At 47.7% G+C, this 27,076-nt stretch overlaps 2 protein-coding genes across 4 annotated transcripts in view; both read right to left on the reverse strand.

Moving 5' to 3' along the window:
• DHDDS (dehydrodolichyl diphosphate synthase subunit) overlaps window positions 1-11,209 on the reverse strand; it is a 33,887-nt gene extending 22,678 nt beyond the window's left edge. For 2 of the 3 annotated variants that reach the window (XM_047870982.1, XM_047870980.1), the window contains exons 1-6: window positions 11,084-11,209; window positions 10,470-10,587; window positions 8,404-8,520; window positions 5,820-5,962; window positions 2,082-2,198; window positions 1,063-1,164 (exon numbers count right to left, since the gene is read on the reverse strand). In XM_047870982.1, coding sequence (XP_047726938.1) covers window positions 1,063-1,164; window positions 2,082-2,198; window positions 5,820-5,962; window positions 8,404-8,520; window positions 10,470-10,532 — 542 coding nt within the window. In that variant the 5' untranslated portion in view covers window positions 10,533-10,587; window positions 11,084-11,209. Of the gene's footprint in view, window positions 1-1,062; window positions 1,165-2,081; window positions 2,199-5,819; window positions 5,963-8,403; window positions 8,521-10,469; window positions 10,588-11,063 lie in introns of all 3 variants that reach the window. The other variant, XM_047870981.1, reaches the window with a different exon arrangement.
• Window positions 11,210-15,669: 4,460 nt separating this feature from the next.
• On the reverse strand, window positions 15,670-26,863 carry LIN28A (lin-28 homolog A). Its single transcript, XM_047872969.1, has 4 exons — window positions 26,833-26,863; window positions 26,183-26,367; window positions 16,574-16,758; window positions 15,670-15,889 (listed from the first exon to the last, which is right to left on the reverse strand). The coding sequence occupies exons 1-4, from the start codon at window positions 26,861-26,863 to the stop codon at window positions 15,670-15,672; spliced, it is 621 nt and encodes a 206-aa protein (XP_047728925.1).
• Between the last annotated feature and the right edge of the window lie 213 nt (window positions 26,864-27,076).

Consider the following 27,076-nt stretch of genomic DNA (forward strand, 5'->3'; position numbering starts at 1 on the left):
GAGCAACTTTTTGATTTTTAATTAAGTTTCCCAGGTAAATCAAATTATTCCCAAGAAGGGAATCCAGAAAATTCCTGGGTCCCAAGATCCCAGATGCTAGAGGTAAAGGACAAGAACTCTTGAATCAGACAGCATTAGAAAGGAGTCACCTCTGGCGCTGACCGGCAGACTAGCCTGGGGGAAGGTCACTCTAATGCTCGGCTCAGTTTTCTCATCTATAAAATGGAGTCAAACACTCAAAGCTCTCACACAGGGGATTAATGACTGAATGAAATACAGCACATTACACACTGCCTGGGTTCTTTCTGCTGTTATTTTATTCTTGCTCTTATCAGTTTATCAATATTATTACCAAAGGTTACACTAATAACATGAGAGGGACCAAGTGGCTAGATGACTTCCAGCTCTAGAAATTAAGATCTCACATGCTATTTATGAGGAACAATTTCCTTCGAAAAATACCTGAGTCTTGCGTGAAACTGTAATATGAAGAGACCTAAGGACTATACCCCCCAACAAGCTGTGTTCCTGAAAAATCATTCTAGGAAAAACACTGCCAAAGGGCCAGGAGGACGTCTTTTTCTTCTTCTTTTTTTTTTCTTTTTTTCTAAAGATTTTATTTTTAAGTAATATCTACACCCATGTGGGGCTTGAACTCACGACCCTGAGATCAAGAGTCTCATGCTCTACGAAGTCAGCCAGCCAGGCGCCCCATGGAGGCCTATTTTTTTTTTTTTTTTTTTTTTTTAATTCCAGTATAGTTAACACAGTGTTATATTAGCTTCAGGTGTAAGAACATCATTTTTTAGTGAATGCCTCGGACGTGCTATCCGTTATACCATTTTTCTGGGGCTTCTTAGTGTTTGGTGAACACAGGAATTCTGAAGTGGGCTATAACAAGCCAATCCTAAACTCTATGGGGGGGGGGGGCGGGGGGGCAGGGGAATCATGCCCCAAATCTGTCCACATGTATCCCCGATTTGACTCCTGGCCCAAGTACATGGCGCGGGAAGTACACGCCTGGTTTCCCTACCAGTTACCACGCTAAACAACTAAGGGTACCTGGGTTCCAGCAGGCCTTGCTCCACTCCCCAGGCCATCTCTCTCACAGCATTACTGATCTCATGACGGGACGTGTATGCAAAGCAGACATTGAGGAAACACCTGAGAAAGGAAGACGAGAATAATTTAGCAGAGGACAGGGACTAAGGACTGGAGTCACTGCTTGCAGGGCACCGCTTCCCCACAAGAGCAAAAAATACCAAATGGCAATCATGGCTATCACTGAAAGGTGAGATGATGAATTGTGTTTTCCAAGTTTTCTTAGAATGACCATGTCATTAGTTTTGTAACAAGGTGAACACTAAATGACACATACGAGCCTCCCTCCGACTGCCAACCAGCTTTCAGAGGATGTAATCTACTGTGATATTAGCACAAGCAAAGTAGAATACGAGGCAAATCTCATGCAAACTAATCCACTGCCAAACACATATTATAATCCAAAGGCACACATAATGAAGTCTGGATTATTGAACTCTCTTCGCCTCTGCACCTGCGTGAGCTCCCAATATCAACCTATTCACGGGTTAAAGGAGTGGAACAGGAAAAAAATTTCTTCAAGGATCTGTCTTCAGAGACAGAGATACAGTGTAGACAAAGGTGGGGTATCAGGTCCTGGCAAGTCCGGGCCGGTCCTCAAGAACCCTGATCCAGAGCTCAAGGCCATATCCACAGCTCATCCACCCTATAGCCCTCATTTCCGCCCTGTCCTCTGACAAGTAAAATAGTAATTATTATTATGTACATGTGCATATGTAAACATACACGTATATGTGTATCTTGCGGGGGGATAGACACATGAAGGAAGAGAATGAAAAACTGTAAGTATGTGCACATTTAACATGGTATTAAGGACCATCTCTGGGCTGTGCAGCAGATGCAGGAAGTCTCTAAGCATCTCAAACCCCTCTTTGCCTCTTGTACCAAATGCACACCCAGAAAGACCCAGCACGTCTCCTTAAAGCTAGCAGGGAGTCCAAGATTGATACAGGTCCCTCAGGGGAAATCTGAACACTTACTTGTTGTAGTTCTTGGTGGCCTGTACTGCCTGTGCAATCAGCTCCTGGAGATCCAAGGGCAACAAATGCAGATCGCCCAGGACCCGGATGCATACCCCATGCTTCTGCAGTTTCTCCCTGGTCAGGAAAAGGAGGCGGGGTTGGAACAGAGAGCCTGTGGAGCTGGAAAACTGACGACACTCACCTCCCGGTTTCTAAGTGCTTTCCTGTGTGTGTCAAGCACTGTTCTATGCAGTATTCTGTGCAGTATTTTACTGCATCCCCTCCATGACTCTGACAGGAGTTCAGCACATTCCCCATTCTCCAGCAGGAAACTGAGGCTCAGGCACGATAGTCAGAGACTGCCCAAGGTCAAACGGCCATCAAGCGCGGTATCAGAAAGAACTGAGTCCGTCTGGGGTGCCCAGGTGGCTCAGTTGGTTAAGCGTCTGACTCCATTTCGGCTCAGGTCATAATCTCCCACTTTGCGAATCTGAGCCCCGCGTCGGGCTCTGCGCTGACAGTGCGGAGCCTGCTTGGGAGTCTCTCTCTCCCCCCAGCCCCTCTCTCTCAAAACAAATATAAATAAACTTAAAAAAATAATTGGAAAAGAAACCCAGGTCTGTCTGATTTGGGAACCCGAACCCAAATTCTTTACCACACATTACACTGCTTCATGTGTCCTTGTGGGCAAGTTGCATTTTATGTACTTAGTCCCATTTTGACAGGAGAATAAACTCAAGGGGAGGAGCTATATTATTCATTACTTCTGTACCTTCTGGTGAAATACGTTAATAATAGCAACATCTAACATTAAGTTTATGTTTACTAAGTGCCAGATGTTGGTCTAAGTGCTTCACCCGCATCAACACATCCCACCCTTACACCAACCTTTGAGGCAGAGACCACTATCATTCCCCTTTTATTGACGAGGAAACTGAGGCACAGGGAGGTTAGGTTATTTGCTCAACCCCAGACAGCTGGTGGGTGGAAAGCCGAATTTGAACCTAGGGAGTCTGGTTCCAGGGCCTGTCCTCTTCATCATGGCATTTCACTGCCTCCATACCGTAATTCCCAACCTCTGCACAGTGAGCATGAATTCAGTTACCCAACCAGCTTCCCTCACCTGGGGATGCTATGGAGAAACTCAATGACTAGCGTTTGGAAAATGGGAACTTAACAGCAAGAAGTTTACTATAAGGTGGGGTATCAGGCATGTCCTGGAGAACCCTGATCCAGAGTGCAAGGCCACACCTTAACAGCTTATCCACTCTATAACCCTCATCACTTTTCTTTGAGGGTGAAGCAAGACCTAACCACCTATTTTTGAGAATCCACTGAAGCGGCCACAGTAGACAAATGTATACTCAGATCAAAGCAAAACCAGAATGAAAACAGATAGATTCAGGCCTAGAGCCAGCACTTACAAGCGGACCTTGTATAACCAATTAGCCTCTCTGAACCTCAGTTTCCCCTACCCCTTGAACTGGGGGGGCGGTGATAACCATCCCTGCCATACTCTCCACACTGGCTTGTGTTGAGTAAGATAAAGTATGTGAAAATGCTCGTTCTCAGACACAGACAGGTGACTTGAGTGACATCTATAGGGAAGGAGAGGCAAAAGCCCTGGCAAGGAGCCAGGAGATCTGGGTTCCCAACCGGGTTCTGCCATGAGCTTGCTGTGTGGCCATGGGCAAGTCTTTCACTTCTGTTCATTCTAGGGTTGTTTCCCAACTGATGAAACTGAATTAGGTCAGTGGTTTTCCCAACCTTCTTTTCACTAAGAGCTCTTTCTTCATAATAAGAATTACTCAGAAGCCCGATATATACGACAAGTAAAATGCCAACCGGCACCCTGTGCCCTATTCCCTCTGGCTTCTTTGTATACCCACTGCTCAGAACTCTGAGGTTCTGGGGCACATTGTTGGAAAGCCACTGTTAAAATTTCTTCTTGTTCTGTCCAGGACTTTAGAACCTAAGACTGTTTCCTCTACTGCTGAATGAAGACAGCGATCTCAGTAACTCCTCTACCTCCGTGTATTTTGATCTTTCAGGAACTGTAAGATTACTTCCTGTGTTTCGGACGTCAGTGTAGTAGACCACAGCTCAGCTCTGGAGTTGGAAAGATCTTGTCTGTCTTGGCTCCGCCTATCCAATAGCTGTGTGACCCAGCAGGCAAACCTGAGCTTCTCTGGGTTTTACTTTCCTCCTCGCTACAGTTGGGATGATAATATTTGTCTCATAGGATAATGTGAATATGAAATGAGAATACATGTTAGGCTCAGGACCTGGCACGTAGTATAAGCACTTTAAAAAGGTGAAATTAGGGACACCTAATTCCGTGTGGCTCAGTAGGTTACGCGTCCAACTTCGGCTCAGGTCATGATCTCACGATCCATGAGATCGAGCCCTACACCAGGCTCTGTACTGACAGCTCAGAGCCTGGAGTCTGCTTTGGATTCTGTGTCTCCCTCTCTCTCTGCCCCTCCCCTGCTCGCGCTCTGTTCTCTCCCCCCTCAAAAATGAATAAACTTAAAAAAAAATTTTTTAAAGGTGAAATTAGTGTGAATAACAGAAGAATCTGAACCACCCCCAGCCCCTTGGGTGGGAACTCTGAGCCACACGGGCTCTGCTGGGGACCAGGAAGCAATGTCTCTGGCTGAGTCTCATTATCCAATATGGACAGAGAAGCCTGGCCACCCTCCCACCACCAGACCCAGACAAGGACAGAGATGACAAAACTGTTCTAGGCCCAGCTCCACTGGTCCTCTAGGCTCTCTATTCTCTCTATTCTCTCCCTGGTCTTGGTATGGGAGGAGCTGGGCAGAAAAGGGCTGTTATGAAGACTCTGAGACAGTCCTGGCTGGAAAGGCTTCCACGCTTTCAAGCAGATAATCTCCATCAAACTTCTTCTCTGCCCCTGTCTGGCGTTGCTCCCTACGTAAGCTTAAACTTCATGACAGCTAAGAATCGTACTGACTCTTCCCCGTAAAGGCCTCTTAGACATCATCTGTCCCTTCCAAGAGAACATGCAGAGCAATATAGTAACTTTTCAGGGATGACTACGTGGCAGAAAAGGACTTTTTCAATGTTTCTCTCATGCTACTCCCTGATCACGGTTTATCGGTCATGGGGTAGAAATCTGATGCAAGTGGGCTATTAATTAAGGGCTTTAGTTCATTCTGGGCTGCTGTCTTGAAGCAGAGAAAGGTGGAATGCAGAGAGAAGGAAGAGGCGCTATCTAATGGATTTCAATTCCTGGTTTCAGTTTTGCCTGAGGCTGGCTATACTCATCCTTGCATTCTGTGAAACACCTCTATATCCTCAGATAATTAAATGCCCCCTTTAAAAAAGGGGGTGGTGGTGGTGGTGGAGAAAAACTAGCTTGCCGTCAAAGAGACCTGACTGGGGTGCCTGGGTGGCTCAGTCAGTTAAGCGTCTGACTCTTTGTTTCAGCTTAGGTCTTGATCTTGTAGTTTGTGAGATCGAGCCCCACCCACATCAGGCTCTGCACTGACAGCATGAAGATGTTTGAGATTCTCTCTCCCTCTCTCTCTCTCTCTGCCTCTCCTCTACACACTCTTTCTCTCTCAAAATAAAATAAATGAACATAAAAAAAAAAAAAAGAGAGAGAGAGAGACCTGACTAACATTAAAAGGGTTTAGAGGTCCCTAAATAAGCCTCAGGTAAGAGCGTTGAGGGTCAGTGTGGGGCTGGAGGTGGTGTAGGAACACACTCCCCCATCCCATGGCATCTTACTGTTCTTCCATCAAGCGGCTGAACTTCTGCCGGGCCAGATCCATTAGCCCGTCTACCTCACTCTTGGAGCGTTTGAAGTTCTCAATGCTGAACGCGTAGACCGTCACCTCTAGGATGCCCAGGTTCAAACACCAGCGCAGAGTCTGAGAGGGAGAAGGCAAGGAGCTAGGATACAAGGAAGGGAAATAAGAGATGCCTCCGCCCCGACTCAGTGTTGGAGGTTGAGAGGCAGACTCTTCTCCTCCCCAAACCAGGTAAAGCTAGGACAACACCAGTGTTTCTGTCAGAATAGCAAACCAAGTAAGCAGAAAGCCACCACTTGAGAATATGAAAAATGTGAACTTAGTGAGGGAGTGCTATGCTGGTATTGTTGGTTTACTGGAAAGAACTCTTCACTGAGAGAGTTCTAGGTTCTAGTCTCGGACTCCACCATGCGCTTGCTACGTGACTGTAGGCAAATCATTTAACCTCTGTGGGCCTCAGTCTCCTTATCTGTAAAACAGGAGCACAGTCCATCCCTTGCAAGGTGGCTGAAGACCGATATAAAACACAAGGTTTTATTATTCTCAGCACAACTTCATTATTCCATTAGACTGAGAGTTTGATGAGTTCTAAGAATATAGGCATCAAGTGCACAGCCGTGTAGCAGTGAAGCCTCTGCAAAGGGTTTTCGCATTCATTATTTCATTCGATTCTCCCAACAGCCCCTTGAGAATGTCATTACTGTTTTCATGCTTACTTTATAGATGAGAAAACCTGAGGCTCAGACAGTAGATGAAATGTGTCAGAAGGCCACAGCTCTACTATACGAGTCCGTTCTGTGAAGTTCTAGAACAGCAAGACCTCAACTCTAGTGACAGAAATCAGAACAGTGGTTGCCTGAAGAGGGGAAAAGGAAGTGGGACAGGGTTTGACTGGGAAGGGAGGGGCACAAGGGAACTTTCTGGAGAGGTGGAAATGTTCTGTCTTGACAGGGGTACAGATTAGACAGGTAAATGCAACTGTCAACCACACCCCCCGCCCCCCCATTCTGTGCATTTCACCGGATGAAATTATACTTCAGTGAAAAGAGAAGTGAAACTCCTATGTAAAGCCGGGCCCCTGGGGCTGCTCTAATCCAGAGCCACTAAGGGCAGAGAGCGGACTAGACAGTCCCCATGGCGGACTAGAGCCATGTTCTTGTGCTGGGAAGCTGAGGTCTGTCCAGACCATATTTCCATTCTTCTTAAAGTCAGCTTCACAACAACAGACAATATTCCATTCTTCTTGTTAAATTTAACGTTTTCCAATTTACAACAGGTATTAAAACTGTAAAACGGGGCACGTGCGTGGCTCAGTCAGTTGAGCGACCGACTTCCGTCCAGGTCATGATCTCACAGTTCATGAGTTCAAGCTCCACATCGGGCTCGCTGCTGTCAGCACAGAGCCCACTTAGGATCCTCTCTCCCTCTCTCTCTCCCCTTCCCCTGCTGTGCTTGCTCAAAAACAAAAAACAAAAAACAAACATAACTGTAAAATGCCCGTGACCTTTGCCTAGAGTGATGACTCGGGCTGTCTGGCACTTTTCCCAGTGTAAGCACTAAAAGGCCTCAGGCAAATCAGGATAGGTATAGTCACTCTACCTGTGTTCCAGAAATGTCACTTCAAAAAATTTATTCTAGGGGCGCCTGGGTGGCGCAGTTGGTTGAGTGTCCGACTTCAGCCAGGTCACGATCTCGCGGTCCGGGAGTTCGAGCCCCGCGTCGGGCTCTGGGCTGATGGCTCGGAGCCTGGAGCCTGTTTCCGATTCTGTGTCTCCCTCTCTCTCTGCCCCTCCCCCGCTCATGCTCTGTCTCTCTCTGTCCCAAAAATAAATAAAAACGTTGAAAAAAAAATTAAAAAAAAAAAAATTTATTCTAAAATTGAACTGTTTAAGGGGCTCCTGGGTGGCTCTGTCAGTTAAGCATCTGACTCTTGGTTTCGGCTCAGGTCATGATCTCACGGTTTGTGAGTTCGGGCCCCGCATCGGGCTCTGTGCTGACAGCGTGGAGCCTGTTTGGGATTCATTCTCTCTCCTTCTCTCTCTGTCAAAACAAGTAAGCTTAAAAAAAAATCATTAAAAAAAATGAACTGTTATAATGTCTGGTAATAGTGGAGCAGCTAAACAAGTTATGTCAGATCCTTATGATAAAATATTCCACAGGCATTAAAACATATAGGTAGAAAACCTATGTATATATACACCTAGAAAAGGACTTGCCAAAATCTCGTGTAAAACAAGGTTACTGAAGATACTGATGTCATTTTTATAAATGTTAAGTCATGTTTGAACATATTACAAGGACTGGGATGAGGCCCAGAAAACTATAAACTGTTGATACACTAAGGTGTAAGGCAAGTCAATTTTGTTCTTGTTTCTAATATTTTGTGATGATTCACTCTGTAATTTGATTTCTGTTAATGTTGATATGAGACCCATAACAAGCAAGCAAGTGATAAAGAGCTATAAAAAAAAAAAATACTCTCAAACCACAGCAAACTCAGCACCTGATTTTCTAGCTACAGTCCAGTTCTCCATAGACCGTTCCCTGCCACCCACACTCACCTCAGCCAGCTTGTTGAAGCCCTGTGAGTGGCCTTCCTGCCGCTCTACTTGGCACTTCTTGGCGTAGCGACGGTTTCCATCCATTATAAAGGCAACGTGTTTGGGCACTGGGCCTGCCTGGGAAGTGAGAAGACAAATGATCGGCACAGAGAGCCACGAAACCCCAAGCTGATAGGCTTGAGTTCTATGATAAAAGTCCCCTGAGGAAGGGAACTGGGTATTCTGTGCTTTGGTTCAATAAATGGGTATTAAGCACTTTTACTTATGTAGGTATTTATTTATATGGAGCACTTACTATACGCCAAGTACTATGCTAGGCTTTTTATACTTCATCTAAGTTTTTTTTTTTTTTTTCATATAAACCTATAAAGAAAATAGCAGTGTCTTCATTTCACAGGTGGGAAAAAAAAGTCTCAGAGAGGTCAAGTGACTTCCACAAGTCACACAGCTAAGAAAAGGCAAAGTGGGAATTCACCCTGAGGTCCGTATGCTTTTAGAACTCATTTTTAACCACATGCTCCTGACCACCACTTTGGTTTCGTGTCTCCACCTGGCAGGCACAGGAACGATATTGATGGCTGTGGTCCAGTGCAAGGGTATCCTCCACAGAAAAGAGGAATCCACTGGATCCAATCGCTGCCACACAGGAATGGGGGCCCGACGTCACTGATCTTCCAATTACATAAGAGAAGCCAAGCATCAGGACTTGTATCAAAATGTAAATGTCAAGAGCCATTTTAAAGCAAACAAAAAAGACATTTTGGGGGCCAACAAAACTTCTTATCTGGCGTATAGCAGCCTTTAGTTGTCTATCACAGCAAAAATTCACTCCTTAGCCTAATTTCACTGGCCTTAGGGCCTCTTCACTGACTGCTTCGTTTGCACCTCTCCAACAGTTTCGGCTTTTGTCCTCAAGTTGTAGAATTAAAAAAAAAAAAAAAAATTTCCAGTCAAATCATGTAGTTTGTTCTTCCCAACACGTGACTGCAGCAGTTCCCCAAAAAGATACTTTCTACTTGCTTGCCTGCTTGAGATCATTTGGCATATGTGTGTGAGTGTGTATGTGGGGGGGAGGGGAGCGGGGGGGGGGGGGGGGGGCGGGGAGGTTAGTATAAGGCTTTGCTGACTCCTAAATTCACTGCTACCCACTGCTTGACAGTCTGTGGTTGAAGGACAAAAATCAGGCTGGCTGGCTTAAATCTCAAACCTGTTATGTGGACAAAATATAACATTGTTGCGATTCCTAGAGAAGAAGCAGAGGCAAGATTTGGGGAAGTAAGGGGGTGTAGAAACTGGAATGATCATAGTCCTCAAATGGCTGAAAACAGCCTCAGTAATAGCAGTAATTAAGAACTGCTAGACAGGGGCGCCTGGGTGGCGCAGTCGGTTAAGCGTCCGACTTCAGCCAGGTCATGATCTCCCGGTCCGGTCCGTGGGTTCGAGCCCTGCATCAGGCTCTGGGCTGATGGCTCGGAGCCTGGAGCCTGTTTCCGATTCTGTGTCTCCCTCTCTCTCTGCCCCTCCCCCGTTCATGCTCTGTCTCTCTCTGTCCCAAAAATAAATAAACATTGAAAAAAAAAATTAAAAAAAAAAAAAAAAAGAACTACTAGACAGAGTGCTATTTTTGGTGTTATGTTTCCTCTCATCCAAAAACAACTATATAAAGTCACAGGGTTAATACATGATACACTGGGACTTTTGGTCTGTTTGTCTGTCTCTAGAGCCCAAACTCTTAACCATCATTCTCTACTGCCACATCAAGGAAAGATTATTCTATCTAAATCCAGAGAACAGTACAAGGAAAAATAGATCAAAGTTCCAAGTAACAAACTTCGAACTGTAAGGAAGACCTAACAGTCTATGATATTGGGAGGTCCCAGGGTTCTTGAAAGCATGAAAATTAGGACAATTACCTGCCAGAAACACAGACCTGGGAGTTACCTTGCAATTCAGACTCTTCGGTTCCATTGCTAAATTCCACTTAACATCATGGATTACTACTCCATGTTAATAACAGGTTTTGACACAAGATTACCCAACTAACCAGCAGGCCAACTGGTGCTCACCTTTATGATGTTGGCACAGAACCGCTCCCAAAGTGACAACTCTCCTTCCTTGATCCATGACATAGCTCCTGCCCTGGCAGAGGATGAGCCCAGAACAAGAAGACACCAGCCCGGTAACCTTGGATAAGCAAGAAAGAGAACAGATCACCAAAGCTTGCAAACAGCTTCAGATGACTGTGCAGAGTAGCCAGCATTAGGATCCAAAGACACTGGTCTAAGCCTATAACTCTTCACCACCCAGAGTTTATAGCGAATGAGACCTTTGGAGTAGAGGCCTTTCCCTAGTTCTGGCTTGGTAGACGTTGCTGCTATCCTCTTTTCCTTGGAAACTGCACCGACTTTTCTCGGACATCCAGGTCGCCTTCCTGCCACACCACAGTGCCTGCATCCTGATCCTTCCCCGCTTCTTCCTTCTCCATCCTCCCAGAGACCCTTTCTCATTCTGCGTTCCAACACACCAACCCCTTCAGGGGTTGCACCCGACACCTCCAACCTCAGAGGTCTCCCCATTATCATTCCCTCAATCATCTCCTCCACTAGTCCCTTTGTTTCTCCCACAGCCGCCCCCCCCCCCCCCCCATCCCGCCCAGTCACCTCTCTCCTCTCTCGCTCACCGCTTAAACCCAGCACCTGCTCCACTCCACCCGGAACCTTCCGACTGCTCCAGTGGCTCGACACTTCCTCACGACGTGGCGCTGGAAGAATATGTCATCGCCGGGCGCTGGAACACGCCCCCTCCCGCCACCCAATGGGCGGTGTCGGGCCCTGCGCCTGCGGGCTTGGAGGAGGGGCGGTGCTAACGTTCCGGCCAAAAGTCGCACTCCCGGAGGCGGGGCAGGGAAGAGCTGCGCTCACGTGACCGAGTGGGGCGGGCGGGTTCCGGGCCACGTGCTTGGGGACCCGGCCGGGAAAGGCGGGGCCGAAATCGCCTCGGAGAGCGGAGAGGTCTGTATCTCTCCGCAGATCGGGAGGCCTCGGGCGGGCTCTCTTAAAGAGCGAGAATTCGGGGATCCCCATGCCGAAGCGCAAGGGCGTTACAGCCGCTGGTGGCAGTTTAGGACTGCTGAGAAATGAGTTTGGGCGGTGTCCCGCACGCTGGAAGGCCTAGAGACCTGGCCCAAGTCTTTCAAATCCTGTATTTACTGTTTGCAGTTTTGTTTAGTGGATTTTAATCATTTGGTAAATTCCTAGCTCTAGTCAGTCTCACAGACCCACTTACTATCAATCCATTTTTGTGCTGATTTGTGCACTCATATTTTAAGATTTTCAGATTCTCAGGACCTACCCAGAGGAACTCAAAATGGGGTTGAGGCCAGAAAGCTCTGCTCTAAGAATGACTAATAAAATAACTGAGAGGCCATCGATTAACCTTGATAGAAAAATCATAGGCATTAAGCTCTGTACCAAACCTTTAAGGAAAACTGTTGCAGGAATTTGAGCACTCACAAAAGGAACTGAGTTCAATTTTCTGAAAATTAGAAAAGCAGGGGAAAAAAAACCCCAACTTTACAATTTACAAAGAACCTTGTAGTTTCTCACTTTGTAATCTCATCCGAGGAACAAGGTAAGGAAGAGTTGCTGCACTGGTAACTCCCAGTTCATCATGTGTCTGATGAAAGGGTTACTTTTAACACACATGATCAAAGAAAGAGATGAGTAACCCACCCATGAATAGTCTTAAGCTTTTCCATCCTTCCTGCTTTGCATCCTGGGAGCTAAGTTTCAGCCTAGCTGATTACTTCAGTTTTGCAGAAGACCGTTTACTGAAGCCCTGTAATAGTTTGCTACTTTTAGCAGCTTCCATGGTCAGCTTTGACTTTTGGGTGTGAAATCTCTGGAGTGGATATGTAATTTCTTGGCCTCGTTCTGCTGTTTCTGTGCACTTTGTGTAATAAATGGTATGCCTCCAAGCAAGTTTTTTTCTTCTTAAATCCTTCCCTTGGGGGTGGGGGAACTAGATGTTTTAAAATACAATGTTCATTAGAAGGCTAGCACACTTGCACTCCAATAAAATGTTAACGTTTTTGTGTAGCTAATCAGTGTTACTTCCTCTGGCCTCAATTTCCCTAGTTCCACATATTCCCCTCCCTGGGGTGCTACAGGGGGTTAATTAATTAAGATTTGTAAAAGGCTTTGAGGAGCAGGGGAGAAAGTATTAGGGTCTCATGCCCCAAGCCATGGCCCCATCCTTTCATCCCAGCCAGTGGCACAGGCAACCCCATTCTTATGCATGCCAAGCTCCTAATCCCCTCTTGAATGTGGCAGCTTCCAAGGAAAAGGACAAGAGGCCTTAACTAGAAACAAAAATCCACTGTAATGAGGTGCTAAGAGGACTGAATTTTCAGGATTCATTTCTAACAAAATGGCTGAACAGGAAACTTAATGGTTCTTCTGTGACTTCTGAGTCCCAATCCAAGAAGGTAGGAATTATGGAAGAAAAAACACCCTAAATATCCAACAAGAGGACAGTTTCAGTACCAATAACTTTTTATTTATTCATTGGATTTTCCCAGGGTAAAAAAAGAAGGGAAAAGGGTCAGCATGTGTATTACAAAACAATAGCAGGTGGGGAAAGGAAGTACCCGGCGCAGCAAAATCAACCACATAGACACCCCCCAGAGATGGAGTCACTAAAGCCCAAGGGGGCTCAGTCTCCTGCAGTTCAAGAAATGAGGGGAAGGGATCAGGGAAAGAACAGATAGGTACAAGCTTTCCTACCCCAACCCACCCCCATAAGTTCAAGATTTCACACAAAGCTTTGGTTTCTAGCAGTAAACATGGAGTTACATTCGTTCGTCTCCTATTAAACAATCTTGTGGCCACTTTGACATAAGTTTCTTGCACCTGCATAAAAATTCCTGAGTGACTTGGATTATACATTCATCTTCCCTTTCTTGGTCTCCAGACCCTATTTCTACATGGAAGGCCCCCCCCTCATTGCTTTTGCTTCTCCCTACCCTAAGATTAGAGATTAAAGTTGGGTTGATCCATTCAAATACAAGTGTATTGGTATGAATCACATCAAGGAATGGTCTTGACACAAGATACTAGGAACAAGGGATGGAGTGTTTATAGCTTTTTCAGGGTTTAAAGGTATATGTGGGAGGGGGGCTGTTTTGGGGAGGGGGATAGGGTAGGAGTCAAGTTTTAAGAATAGAAGATCTGGTCCAAAATAGGAAATAGGGGAAGGAAACACCAAAGAAAGGATGGTTCAAGACCACCACACTTTAAGAGGGGTCACCAAGCTATGTTCCAGATTCTCTTCCTGGTGCAGAACCTTTTGTCAAAGATGCTTTGGCTATTTTTCTCAATACAAAAAGAAGTTTGTAAACAATAAAACCCCAAAAGAACATGGAGAAGACCAACACTTTATATTTACACGAACCAGACCACCTAGCAATCACCCAATCAGCTATTCGTGAAGTCCTACAAAACCCAGACAAATATGATATAACTAGCGGGGGGGGGGGGGGGGGGGGAGGGGGGAGCAGCGATTGGAGGAGACAAGAACCCAGGATCAGACACACATCACCCAATGCGTTCTATTGCATTTGCCCCGTTTCAACACAGTGAGGTAGGTTTGTGGTGATCTCACAGCATGTAAACGAAACCTTTTCTCCTTTAGCTACCACGACATTAATCACTGCTACAGCAGGGCAGGACACTGGCTCTGGGCACCACAACGCCATGGCTTATGGTCTCTCTGGAAGCCAATAAGAAAAGCCCAGAATTTATAAAAGTTGAGAAATTTAGCCTTTGCTTCATACACCCATCCCTGGGCAGCTCAAGATGGGTACAGAGGTATTGTTCTTAAAGCTATTCTTACCAACTCTTTTTTTTTTTTTTTAACACACACACACACACACACACACACTCTCTCTCTCTCTCTCTCTCTCTCACACACACACACACACACACACACACCCTGTTGTGCATGGTAGGCCTAGCCCAATCCAGTGAAGGATGGATCTGGTATGTAAAGTGAGTCCCGTGCCCTGGGATTAGAAGTCTGGAACAGAAATCCTTTACGCTATACTTATAGACAGCCCTCTCCTAACCTTGGCTTTGGCTCTGCACCTTTTGGCTCGGAGCAGCCTCTTCAAACCTTCCTGTACCACCTTTTCCTGTTCGGACCAATTTCCAGTCTTCTGGTAGAAAGAGATCAAGTCATGGGGGCAACTGAGCCAAAACCTAGTCTCCCATGGAACATGGAAGGCGGAGGGGTTTTTAAGAGGACACTATGGCAGAAAAGCCAGTTCTATTTGGCAAAAATGAGGTAGTTCAATAGGCTATGCACTCCAAATAGTTGTTCTCCCTGATGATAAAACAAAACAGTATTCCTGCCGTGCAGACCTGAAGCTGCTGCCGACTTATCCCTGAGATCGCTCATGTACCTGAGAACACAGTGCAGGAACGAGGGCCTTAAGATTAAAATACACAAAGTACAAAACCAGAACATTTATATTACGAAAAAAAAAAAAAAGTTAAAATGCACAAGATACGTCATTCGCACACAGCTAGTGCAGTTGGCATCCTGGAGAAAGTGGGGCCCAAGGTGCGGTCATCCAAGGGAGCAAATAAATAAAATTCTATCGGCCCAGAATGGGGTGGGAGTAAGCTTAGGAACAGCAGGTCTGCAGCTGTTCCCCCAACAATCCCTTTGCCTGCGGTCACAACCCATTGCTCGGGAGAGTTCTCAGCATCTTATCCCAAGAGCGGGGTAGGGGACAAGTTGTGGAAAAAACCCTGCCTTACCCTTGAGAGATTCCCTCCCACAGAAAGTAGTGCTCCGTGGGTTGGGCCCATCAATCTGGTCTCATGCTTGATCTTTACATTCTGGCATGGGAAAAATTATTACTACGTATCCTTCTTTGAAAGGAAAACAACTTCCCTATCCAGACCACTTTCAGAAGCTGGAGATCTGGGGGGCGGAGACTCAGCTAAAGCACTCGGGGAGAGATTTTCCCCAGAACATGCTCACAAGCATTTGGATAGAGCATAGTTGGAGTTCATTTGCCTCACCCCTTCCCCCTACCCTGCCAAGAAGGAAGAGGGGGTGATGCTGTGGACCCCGGCCTGAGACACATGGCAGCGCCAGCTGCCCCCTACCCACCCTGTCCCCACTTTCTCCACTCTGCCGATTGATGCCTGCTCCTCAAAACTTCCTGATCACAAAAGCATAGCCCCCACCCACTGTAGCTCAATTCTGGGCCTCTGGGAGCAGGGCAGGGCTATGGATCTCTTCTTCTTCTTCCTCCCGAAAGTAGGCTGGCTTTCCCTGTGAGCTGGGGGCCTGCTGGGCTTTCAGTGGACACGAGGCCACCATGTGGCTGATGCTCTGGCAGAAGTGGCACTTCTTAGGCTGGGGTGGCAGCTTGCATTCCTTGGCATGGTGGTCTAGACCTCCACAGTTGTAGCACCTAGCACAAAGCAGGATGGTAAAGTTGAGAAAGGAGCGAGAGCAGAAGCCTTCCTCTGAGTGAGGACACCTGGGCTCTGATCAGTTACTATACTCACTCTCCTCCCTGGAAACCAATTTCCTCACTTACAAAAGGAAGACTTAGGACTAGGACTAGATACCTCTAAGTTCTTCCCAAATCTGTCATTGTCTAGATGGGATCTTCAGATTTATGTCCACTTGAAAATTCTGAAATAATCAAGGACGGGAAGTCATGGACCCCAACTGGGAACCGCAGTTCACGAGATAGGGAAGACACTACCATACACTTAAGCAACTGTACCGGTCATTCACTAAAAAGAGAGAAAATTAAAGGAGTCAGGCAACTATATGACCTGCTCCAGCACAGAGCAAAGACAAAAGAAACTAGCCACTTGGAGACCTAGTGAAGAAGCAACAGGTGTATCCACCATCTTGTCCCCATCACTTAGACTTTCCCATTTGTGATCTTCTTTGCTTCTGAAATAATTAAGTGCCCTTTTCTCACCTACAGCCCTTTCCTCATCTCCCATACCCTAAGGCAGAAACGCCAAACACCCACACGTTGCCAGGGACTGCAGGCTTCATTGTGTCTTTGGCATCCTGGCCCAAGAAAGGGGCTAGATTGGGAGAACTCTCCCTAGTCCAGCCACCTTCTCGTCCATACCTGTCTCCCTTTGATCTGCGCTTCTGCATGTTCTTCCCTTTGGGCCGCCTCTCGCTCCCAATACAGAACACCCCACCGGGGCCCGTGACCCGGATAGATTCCAGGCCCTTAGCAGACTTCTTAAAGGTGAACTCCACGGCCTCACCCTCCTTCAGGCTCCGGAAGCCCTCCATGTGCAGCTTGCTCTGGGGAAGGGAAACATGGTAGATTTTAATGTTAGTCTCCATTCTTCCACCAAAAAACTGCATACACGCGTTCTTTAAGGTACAAGTGTGATACTATTTCCATGTTATCAGTAAGAAATTATCCACTCAAAGAGCTACCACAATTAAGAACAAGCGATCCATGTTACATTAACAAAGAATAATCATTACATAAACAGATGCCATAACTTTTTTGTAGCTCTTCTCATTTAGACAAAAGTAGAACAGATGGAAAATTCTTAAACGTAACATTTATGAGAAATCAACAAATAGTGGCGCCTGGCTGGCTGGGTCAGCAAAGGATGAAACTCTTATCTCAGAGTTGTGAGTTCAAGCCCCATGCTGGGTGTAGAGTTTAAAAAAAAAAAAAAAAAAAAGATAGGTGGCTCAGAAGGCTGAGTGGCTGACTTTGGCTCAGGTCATGATCTCGCAGTTCGTGGATTCGAGCCCCGCGTCGGGGTCTGTGCTGACAGCGCAGAGCCTGGAGCCTGCTTCGTATTCTGTGTCTCCTTCTCTCTCTGTTCCTCCCCTGCTCACGCCCTGTCTCCCTCTCTCTCTCTCTCTTTTTTTAATTTTTGTTTTTGTTTTGAGAGAGAGAGAGAGAAAGAGAGCTCGCATGAGTGGGGAGGGGCAGAGAGAGAGGGAAACAGAATCCAAAGCAGGCTCCAGGCTCTGAGCTGTCAGCACAGAGCCAGCGCGGGGCTGGAATGCACGAACCGTGAGATCATGACGTGAGCCGAAGCCGGACGCTCAACCGACTGAGCCACCCAGGTGCCCCCCCAGATTTTGATCTTTGCACTGAGATTGTGAAAGACAATGACCTGAGTTTTAAAAACACACACTGAAATATTTAGTGATAATGGTGCTTGATACCTGTAACCTATGATTAAGACATGACGTTACTGGCAAGTTAAAGGGAAAAGACAGTATGACCAAAGCTGATGAATCAGTAAGTTTATAAGGGAAAGCCCACTAGGAGGTTCAAGTATATATAGAGAAATCAACAGGGAAGGGCAACAGTTCAATACCGTCAAGAAAATTACCTATCTGTTTTAGCTACCAAGCCAGAATTCTACACTTTTATAGCACTTGTATGCAAACTACATTCCAGAGAAATTAAATATCAAAATGTTAAAGTATGGAACAACCTGTACAAGTCAAGACAGATAGACTGATAAAACTATAAAAAGCTACTATAAATCAGCAAGAAAAAAAGAATCACAGAATATAATGCCTAATACATTTTTGGATGAATTAATGAACCAAGAGGTAAATCTGAATTGCCTGACTTGGAAAGACGACCGGGTCATACCGATGAAGGAAAAAAGATCTAGCATGTTTGGAACAACCCCATTAATAGACTACATGTTTGTATCAAAATTTAAAAATATCGACACTTGCAGAGAGCCTGGCAGCCTTCCCCAAAATAGGGAGTTATCACATAGCTAGTTGAGAGGCAATAAACGGGTCAGAAGAACCCAGGGTCCCGATTCAAAGCTCACAGTCCATTCTACCTTGCCACTTAATGCATCAACAGCAACACATTAGTGGAAGTGATAGCCTCTCCCCAGAACAGACTTCATTATAGCTTACTCCATTAGAGTAAAATATCCAAAGAGTGTGTCAAATGTCAACAAGGTGTAGTCGTAGAAAATAGGGATCAGAGAAGCAAAAGGGATCACTGTGCACCTAGTCTTGACGTGAGGGAACATGAATAAATAGCACTCTTATATTACGCAGGTGGTGGCTGGTAGGAGGAATATTTCAAACTGGGACTTAGGTGAGACATGCTCTTTAGCCAGCCTGGATCCCCACTTTCTCAATCGTGGACATTGTTGTTTTAATTTAGATGGCATTGCTTAAGACAAAGATTCCATGGAGGTAATTGGATAAAAGAGCATAGGGCTGAGTGCCAGACACACCGTAGAGTTCACGAAACGCTGGTTGTACCAATTTTTGGCTGCATGACCTTAGTCAATCATGCAGGTCCGGACCTCAGATCCTTCAGAGAATTGGGGTAACAGTAAGTTACCCATCTAGGCCTCTAATGAAGATTATGTGGGCATGGAAACATCGGGAATGTGCTCAGCAAATATTTCATGTATTATCTGTAGCTTTTGTCCACCAGTTCCACCATAGGAATATCCTTTCCCTTCCTTTTTATTCCCCCAGGAACAGCCAGGGGACGTGATGACCTCTCCCCTCCCCCAACGCTGATGTGAGGCAAGGGGCAGAGCATTGAGGCAGGAACTAAAAACACGGCAGAAAGGTGAAGGGCCCTTTCTCCTTTCCTGTTGCACAGAATCGACCTTGATTTGAAGGCAGATATGGCTGGTCTCTTATTCAGCTGGGATAAACCAGTTGTCAGGAGGTACAATCCCAGGTCCTCCCATTTGCCTAGTGGACTCGGAGGCCGGGACACTCCTAGTTCCAGCTGTGATTCAGCAGATAAGTGATTAAGAACAAGGGTTTGGAGTCTGAGGCCTGTTTCCTCCTTTCTGTGCTAACCTATAAAATGGAGCAAGTATTAATTTTATGGTGGCCCTATGAGGTTTTATGCATGAAGAGCAGTTAACACATAGCCTATCACACATAAATCCTCAGTGAGTGGCAATTATCATCAACCTCTTCAGACTGGATCAGGGCAGGGTAACAGTGAGAACGGAGTGTCAAGAGGCTCAAAATTTTAACTCGGGTTTTTAGTGCTAACTGTGGAAACTCAGATGGGTTTTTATACCCATCTACACCTCCTAGGCTCACTGTGAGAACAAGAGAATACCAGTGGGGGCAATACGAAACTGACTGGTCCTCTCAGGTCACCCACTCCATCACTGGAGGATTTGAGGTTTATTTAAGACTGTCAAATTTAAAAATGTAACCCTGCAGGGACCTTACCGCAGCCAGTCTGAGATTTAGACTGGTGGTCTGCAGGGGTGGCTCCCTGCCCCCCCCCCCCCCCCCCCCGCCCCTTTCTACAACACATAGTTTGAATTCCTCTCTTATCAGATAGGTAATCGCCGTGCAGCCCCACTGAGCTGGCCTCACAGGGCCAGCATCAGAAAGGAGCCTGAAATTCTTGCTACCACCCCCACCCCACCCCCAGCCACACACAAAGCAGGGCCCCGCCCCTCTCCCCATCCCCTCCAAAAAAGAAAAGGCCTGGGGGGGGGAGGGGCAAAGCTTGAGCTCCCCCAATAGAGCCCAGCCCCAGGAAACAAAGAGTTGACACTGGTTGGTTCTGGTGGTCAGATTCCTGGAGTTCCAGAGGCTGTAGCTTCCCCGGCTCCCCCGGCTCCCCCGACTCCCCCGACTCCCCCGACTCCCCCGACTCCCCCCTACCCCACATTCATCAGTTCCTTCCTCTCCATAATGGGGTTATGGTCACTGAGAGAAATGGATAGAGACACCTTTCTTCCAGTCAAGCCTGCTGGGTCGGCCAAAGTCACCGCCAGCAGGCATCCTCACTTCTCCCTGCCCTGCCTTCCCAGGCTTCCAGGGATAGAAGGACACAGGAACCCCTCTATGTTACCCTTCGGTCAAATCCTCTATGCGGGAACCCGAATGAGGGCCATTTATTCAGGTAAATTATTTTCAAGGTTGGTGGGGGAAGCAGGCTTCCTTCCTATCTTCCTCACCCAATTTGTTCAAGGCAGGAGGGCAGGCAGCCCACAAGGAGCCCACTCCGCAGGGGAGGATGGCATTTAATCAGACAGAAAACAGTTGCAAGGAGACCTTTCTTTTTTTGGATGGCAGGGAAGGACTTAGGCCGGTTAAATACTTCGACCTTCTGCTTCCTTAATACCTCACCACGGCCTCCAGCACCCTTTCCCGTATCAGATACTCCATCCAGCATCGACCGCTGGCTTCAGCAGCAGTTGATACGAAGGAGCTTAGGGAACATGGTGTTGTGAAAAGCACACAGGAACCCGAGTTTCCCACAACTTGCTCTGTGGAAGTCAGACACATGCTGGTTCTTTAATCATTTGCAAAAGCAGGGGATCAGACTTCATGATAACCAGCCCCAACATTGCCCGGTTTTAGTCACATCGCTCGTTTCTACAGAAGTGGCAGGCAGAATTTGGGGGAAACTTGCTTTGGTCCCAGCGATCAAAGGTTGCATTCCCGGTTTTTCTGCATCACTCAGGCCCATTCCAGCTCCAGACTGTCGAGTGAGTGTCTATCCACTCAGTTCCAAGTGCCTAGCCATACACAAATATTTGTGGAATAAACCAAGTTGTCCACCGCCCCAGACTGCTGATATTCATCTAAGCTTACTATAGGCTAAGGAGAGCTCTAAGCACATCACATGTTGTAATGCATTGAACCTTCATATCAAGTCTGTCAGATAGGCCTCATTATGACCCCATATTACAGCTGAAGTCATGGAAGCAGAGAAGTAAAGCGTTCTCCAAATTCAGTGCACTGATCGCCATCAGCCTGACCCTACAGCCAGGGCTATGCAGTATAATGCAAGTCATATTTGTAAATAAACATGTTAGATGTAGATATTAAAACTTTCTGATAGCCACATAGAAGTAAAGGAAGCAGATGGAAGAAATGACTCAGTCCCGAATTGTCCCCATAGTCCTACCTGGGCTTCATTCCTGAAGGTAGGGTTTGGTAGGGGCTAGGAAACCAACCGGTTCTACCAGAAGCAGTTTATTTGATGATATGTCAGGGAGGGTTGAGGAAAGAGATCTGTCTGGAACCAAAGGCTGCCAGCAGAGACAACCCCCACCAGTCACCTCTGCTCAGACACAGCCAGGACTACCAGTTACTGCCTGGAGTTCTCCACCAGATGGTGCTGCTCATCAGCTGTCAGCATAAAGGCAGCCAGAGGGAGACTGGAGAGGAGAGTTGCTTGGTTTTGAACTGTGAACCAGAGATTTATCTCCCCAGCTTCTTAGGGCAGGCATCCTCGGTCCTCAGGAAGTAGTTAAGGGGACTGAACTTTCAAGGATAGGGCGCTGACTTCTCACCAGGTCCCCACCCACTCAAAGGGTGCAGAAGAAAGCGTCCTGGAGTTTTAAAGCCAGAAACCCAATTGTTCTTATGTTCTCTGCCATTTACAAAAGCCACTAACTCTTCTTGGACTTTGATTTCCTGTCTGAATTAATTTAACTCCAAGCTGAGATAATTTAAAGTGAATCTGTACAAATTTCATACTGTTCCTGAAAATTCTCTCTTCCTCTCCCATACCTCCTGACCCCAGACTTAATATAGATAGTAATTGTTACTCCAGCTTGCAGGAAGAAGGGAGGGGTGGTGGTTTTGCCTAGAGCAGTTTCCCCCAAATATAACAGGGAATTCTAGTAGGGTGAGGACCTGGTGATAGTTTGGTTAGGAATGTTCAAGAAACAACCCTGCCCTGGGGAAAGTCACTAAAAAACCACTTCCGGGGCAAGGCAGTGTCACCAGCTAAAAAGGTTCCAAGTTTCTTCTATTGAAAACTTGCTCAGGATGGTGGCACAGGCTTTACTTGGGCCACGGTCAAGAAAGCATGGCTTTTCAGAAAGACAAGGACCCAAGAAGATTCCATAATGCTCAAACTCTACCAACTTTCTGAAAATCAAAATGAGTCACTTACTTTAGTCTGATTTCTTTCCTATGAAGGTGAAAATGAAAAACTAACAAATCACCACCAAACCTGTGGCTTCACGTCCATAAGCAAAAATTAGAGAGTCCTATCTGGGTCTCAACACTTTTGACGTTCACTCCAGTTCATGCTGCGTGAAGAGCCCAGCCCTATTCTAGACATCAGTTCACAGAAAGAACAGTAACATTCTCTCCCTTATTATGTCCAGTCTTTCTCTCTGGAGGAAGACCTCTACTGACCAGGACCCCAAACTTGTCCTCCCAATTCAGGAACTCCTTACTTCTTCATATTAGTTCCTTCTGCCCACCAAGTCCATACTAGGAAACTAGACAGCCAGTCCCTTTCTTCAAAGAGCTTATAGGTCAGAGGAGGAGATAAGGCCAGCACATCACTGACTAGATATGAGGTGAGTAATCAGAGGCACCAACAAGGTTATAAACCAGGTGGGAAGAAAGCTCCCTCTACATTCTCCCCTCCCCACCCCATCCAGAAGATTCCTAATCCAGATCCTGCCTGAGGTCGCTCTCTCCCACTCATCCTTTTCAGAAAAAGCAAGCCACGTGGCTTCAGCTGTTTCCAGATTCTCTGTATTGAAATTTTTTCTCCTGACCCAAACTCGGTCCCTCGGTCAGATCTGGGATCTTCTTTTGCCTCCAGGCCTTCCAATACAGTATTAGCTGGAAAGCCATTTTAAACATATTTGGGTTCTGAGCAGCTGTAGAGCAGGGAGGACTTTTCTTGTTTTCAAATTTCTACAAGTCTTGGGGGTTTGGGAGTTGAGCCACAGGAAACATGAGTTAAACCAAAACTCTTAAAATGGCTATTAAGATTTCAAAATTCTTAGTGAATCTTAGGAAAATAGTTTAGTGCTTTCTTGCACCTCCGTTCCCTGTAGAACTGCGTTTCTCAATTGAGGGGGGGGTTTGCCTCCCAGGGGGCATTTGGCAATGTCTGGAGACATTTTGGGTTGTCACAACCGAGGGATGCTCTGAACAAAGAGTTAGCCTTCTCAGAATATGTCAACAGTGTTGAGGTTGAGAAACCTCGGTTTCAGGGCTGGCCATCTGCCAATATTAGGATTCATAAACTCACCTAACCCTGGGGACAAGCAGAGAGCTCTAGATCTGAAAATCTGTGTCTGAATAAAAGGATTGTTTAGAGAAATCTCTTCACCTTTTTCTTTTTTTCCCCTTTAAGGCGAAGGGCAAGTTTTCTTTCCTACTTATCCACTGCTGGGGGTGCATAATGCATTTGAGAAAGAAGAGCGTGTCGGGAACCAAATAAGCCCAGCCTTGGAAAGGAAAATGTTAAATTGCTTTCTCCCCTTCTTCCTCTTTTCTTAGAAAGGGGCTTCCCGATCCTCCCTCCTGGCAGATGTTTATCTTAGGACAATTATCCTTCTCACCACATCAGGCTCCAGGTACCCACCACCAGCAGCCAAAGGAGGGGAGGTTTTCTTGCTGAAGAGAGTGCCTTACCCCCCATGCACACACTGGGAACATTTTCCTTCCCTAGAAAAATTTTTAGGGATCATCCTTCATCTACTTAATTCTTCTCCAGTAGAGCCCCCAAGAGATATTTCACATTCCTCAAGTGCAGGGATTGTAATCACCAGTCTAACCGCTACCATAGAGTTTTGAGATCACCCCAAGCTCCGGCCGCTGGCTCCATAGGCTCAGGGAACTTCCAGTCGTTGTCCTTCTAGGACTGTTTCGTGGAGGGTGTTAGGGGACTAAATTCTCGAGTCCTTATCCCAGCCCCACTCCCTCTTGATAACTTATTCCACTGTGGAATGTCCTTGGGCATTCCAAGATCCCCAAGTCCAGGTTATCTCCCAGCTAACCCATCTGAAGGAGCATGGCGCAGGCTCCCCTCCCCAAAACCTGAAGGTCCCTGCTTTCCTCTATGCCACCCAATATTTTCCACTTGCTTTTGATCCTAAGGTTAAGTGGACTGAGGCACAGATTCATTTGTTCGGGAACACCTTCCTTGGGATTTGGATATCACCAAGGAAACCCAGATGATGAAGGGCTACATTCCTCCCAGATCCTATTCAGCAGCCTTTGGAAGGGAGGCAACAAAATTTGGGGTCTCCTTTACTCCAAGCCTCCCAAAGTTGGGGAAGCTGTCCAGTCCGTCTCCAGACCAAGAGATTTTAATCTCTTTGTGATCAGATAAATGGAAGAGTGGGAGAGCTGGCTACCCCGCTGAGGAGGGCCATTCAAAGCTGGTTCCTGTAATAAAGTGATTTAATAGATCTAAAGAGGCCAATTCCCTGCATTCTCCCACAATTACTTCCTGAGGGTTATCATTCACATATGTAAATGAGACAGGGAGGGGGGCAAAGCCACTAGCCAGAACTAGTTGTATGATGGGGGGGGCGTTAAGGCTGTGGGGGAGGTCGAGGACACAGCAAGGAGGTGGCTAAACATCCTGCTGTATGCCCTCCCAGCAGATGTTCGAGTAGTCCAGTGACTCCAAGGTACCCAACATTAAGTGCCTCCCTGCATCCCATATCTCCCTTGTTTCCCCCCACTCTGTGTCCTCATTGAAGGCCATGCTCGGGAGACTTCCCTGCTGCCTCGGACCAGTCCACCCAGGATCTCCCTTCTTCACCCCTCCCCCTCCAGAATACCATCCCTCAGGCTCCAACCCTTAATCCCCACATCCTCCTTTCCCCTCCCCCTCAGCTCCTAAAGCCAACCTCCCCGAAGTAACCCCTCCCTGCCCGGCCTGGGTGTCAACCTACTGGACCTGAGATCATCAATTTCTCCTTCCCAGGTCCAACATGAAACCTCCAAAGGTGGAAGGGACACCAGCAGCAACTTCCTTTATGTGGTTGTTATGGGTGGCTGGTGTCCCAGGACCTCTGGGACACTTCTAAGATATTTAGGAGAGGGTGAGAGGAAGAGGCAGCCAGGGAGGAGGGAAACCTGAAGTCTCTGGCTCCTTGTTCGAGGCCGGAATGTTAGGACAGCAATCAATGGCTGTCTGGGGCCATAAATGCCAAGCAGAGAATAGGTCCAGAGGCTAGCCTCCCTCCACCCCCTGCCCTGCGACACTGAATTTCACCCCCACTGGGCTGCCTTGCTTTAACTGAGAACTTGGGGTTGTGACCTAACTCCCTCCCAGCCTGGACCAGGAGTCTAAGGCCTGGGCTCCTTAGGTTTTCCTTCCTGGAAGAAGTGGACGGCAAAAGCCCAGTAGGTGAACTGTGTGCCAGAGGCGGGTACTCTGAAGAGGTTTCAGGCCCCCAAACAGATTCTTCAAGGATCTGCCAAACTCACTCAGGCCTCAGGGCTTTAGTTTTGGGTGACCACCTGGGTGCTGGAACCTAGCTGACTTTTCAGCTTTACCCCTGTTTGATCCTAGAGTGGTTTGCCTGCCTCTCTCCCGCCAGGGAGCTCCATTCACATGTTAGTGAAAGACGCTGGGCGCTCAGGGCCCTGCTCAGAACCGGCATGTGCTTCCCTGGCCGGCCTGCTGGCCCTCCCCCCACCGGCAAGCACAATACAACCTTAGTTTCTGCCACATGGGGTCACCTCCCTGCCCCCTGCCCCCTTCCCAGGGGAAAGAGGTAACAGACACGTGGTAAGCCAGAGGGGTTCCGGGAAGGGGGTGGGCGTGCTGATAATCGGCTCTGCCCGCCCCCCATCCCGTTGGAATTAATGGGGGCTCAGAACTGGGGTGCCAGCGCACAATGAGATCCCACGGTTTCCCTCAATCCAACAGCCGAGTCCGTCCGCCCCAACCTTGAATATGCGCGCCAACATCCCCTTCCCCCGGCAAAGTTGCCAGAATCGGTCTCACCTGGTGCACAAAGACATCCACTGGGGGGTCAAGCGCGACCCCGGCGCGGGCGGTCATGGACAGGAAGCCGAACCCCATGCGCACGTTGAACCACTTACAGATGCCGGCACCGTGCAGCAGCTGCGGCTCCTCGGCCGCCCGGGCGGCGTCCTCCGGCGCCTCCTCCGGCGCCTTGGCGCAGCCACCTGGAGGTTGGGAGGGCGCTCAACTGGGGGGGCCACGGAATCGGGAGGGCCCTCTCGAGACCCAGCAGGGAGACCCGAGTGTCCAGCCCATGGGTGTGCACCCAGGTGGCTGTAGCTACCAAGAAGCTGGCGAGGAAAGACCTGTCCTGGCCGCCTCCCGCGCTCCCCAAGCTTCCACTGAAGCCAGTGTTGCCCCAAAAGTTTTGCTCCTCTTCCCACAACATGTTGCCCGGGGATAGCTGGCCGGACAGGCCCCTCCTCTTCTGTCCGCCCGCCCCCGTAGCCTCGGCGTGCACGCCGCTGGGACACCAGGGTTCCTTGCTCCAGAAATGGCCCCTGAAGCAGGAGGCCGCACAGACTTAGGGTCCTTCGGCCAGGCTGGGGGACATTTCCCAACCTCCCTTTTATGTGGATCCTGGGCGCCCCTGAAGCCTAAGGTGTCCCCAGTAAGTCCCGAGCTCGAACCTGCGAACTGCTGGTTTGACACAGAGCCCATGGTAGTCGGCTGAGCCCGCGGCCCCGGGCCCCTGGTCGGGTGGCTGCTGGCCCCAGAGAAGTCCGGAGGCAAAGGGGTGGCTCGGAGAAGAGGCTGCTACATCTTCCCCAGCACAATAGCGGTGGGAGGGCCCACGGCTTTTCAAAGGCTCCCAAATTCTAAAAGACAATGACCCAACCCCCCGCGGGCAGCCCCCTCCCCTCCCCTCCCCTC

Source organism: Prionailurus viverrinus, chromosome C1, assembly GCF_022837055.1.
Source record: "Prionailurus viverrinus isolate Anna chromosome C1, UM_Priviv_1.0, whole genome shotgun sequence".
NCBI classification, from domain to species: domain Eukaryota; kingdom Metazoa; phylum Chordata; class Mammalia; order Carnivora; family Felidae; genus Prionailurus; species Prionailurus viverrinus.

What these genes read in the sequence shown, in the direction of transcription:
- LIN28A (XM_047872969.1), bottom strand. Translation starts at nt 26,863, where the DNA reads ATGGGCTCTGTGTCAAACCAGCAGTTCGCAG. An exon ending in GTCAAACCAGCAGTTCGCAG is followed by an intron (nt 26,368 to 26,832) that starts GTTCGAGCTCGG and finishes CCCAACCTCCAG; the next exon opens with GTGGCTGCGCCAAGGCGCCG. An exon ending in TGGATGTCTTTGTGCACCAG is followed by an intron (nt 16,759 to 26,182) that starts GTGAGACCGATT and finishes TCCCTTCCCCAG; the next exon opens with AGCAAGCTGCACATGGAGGG.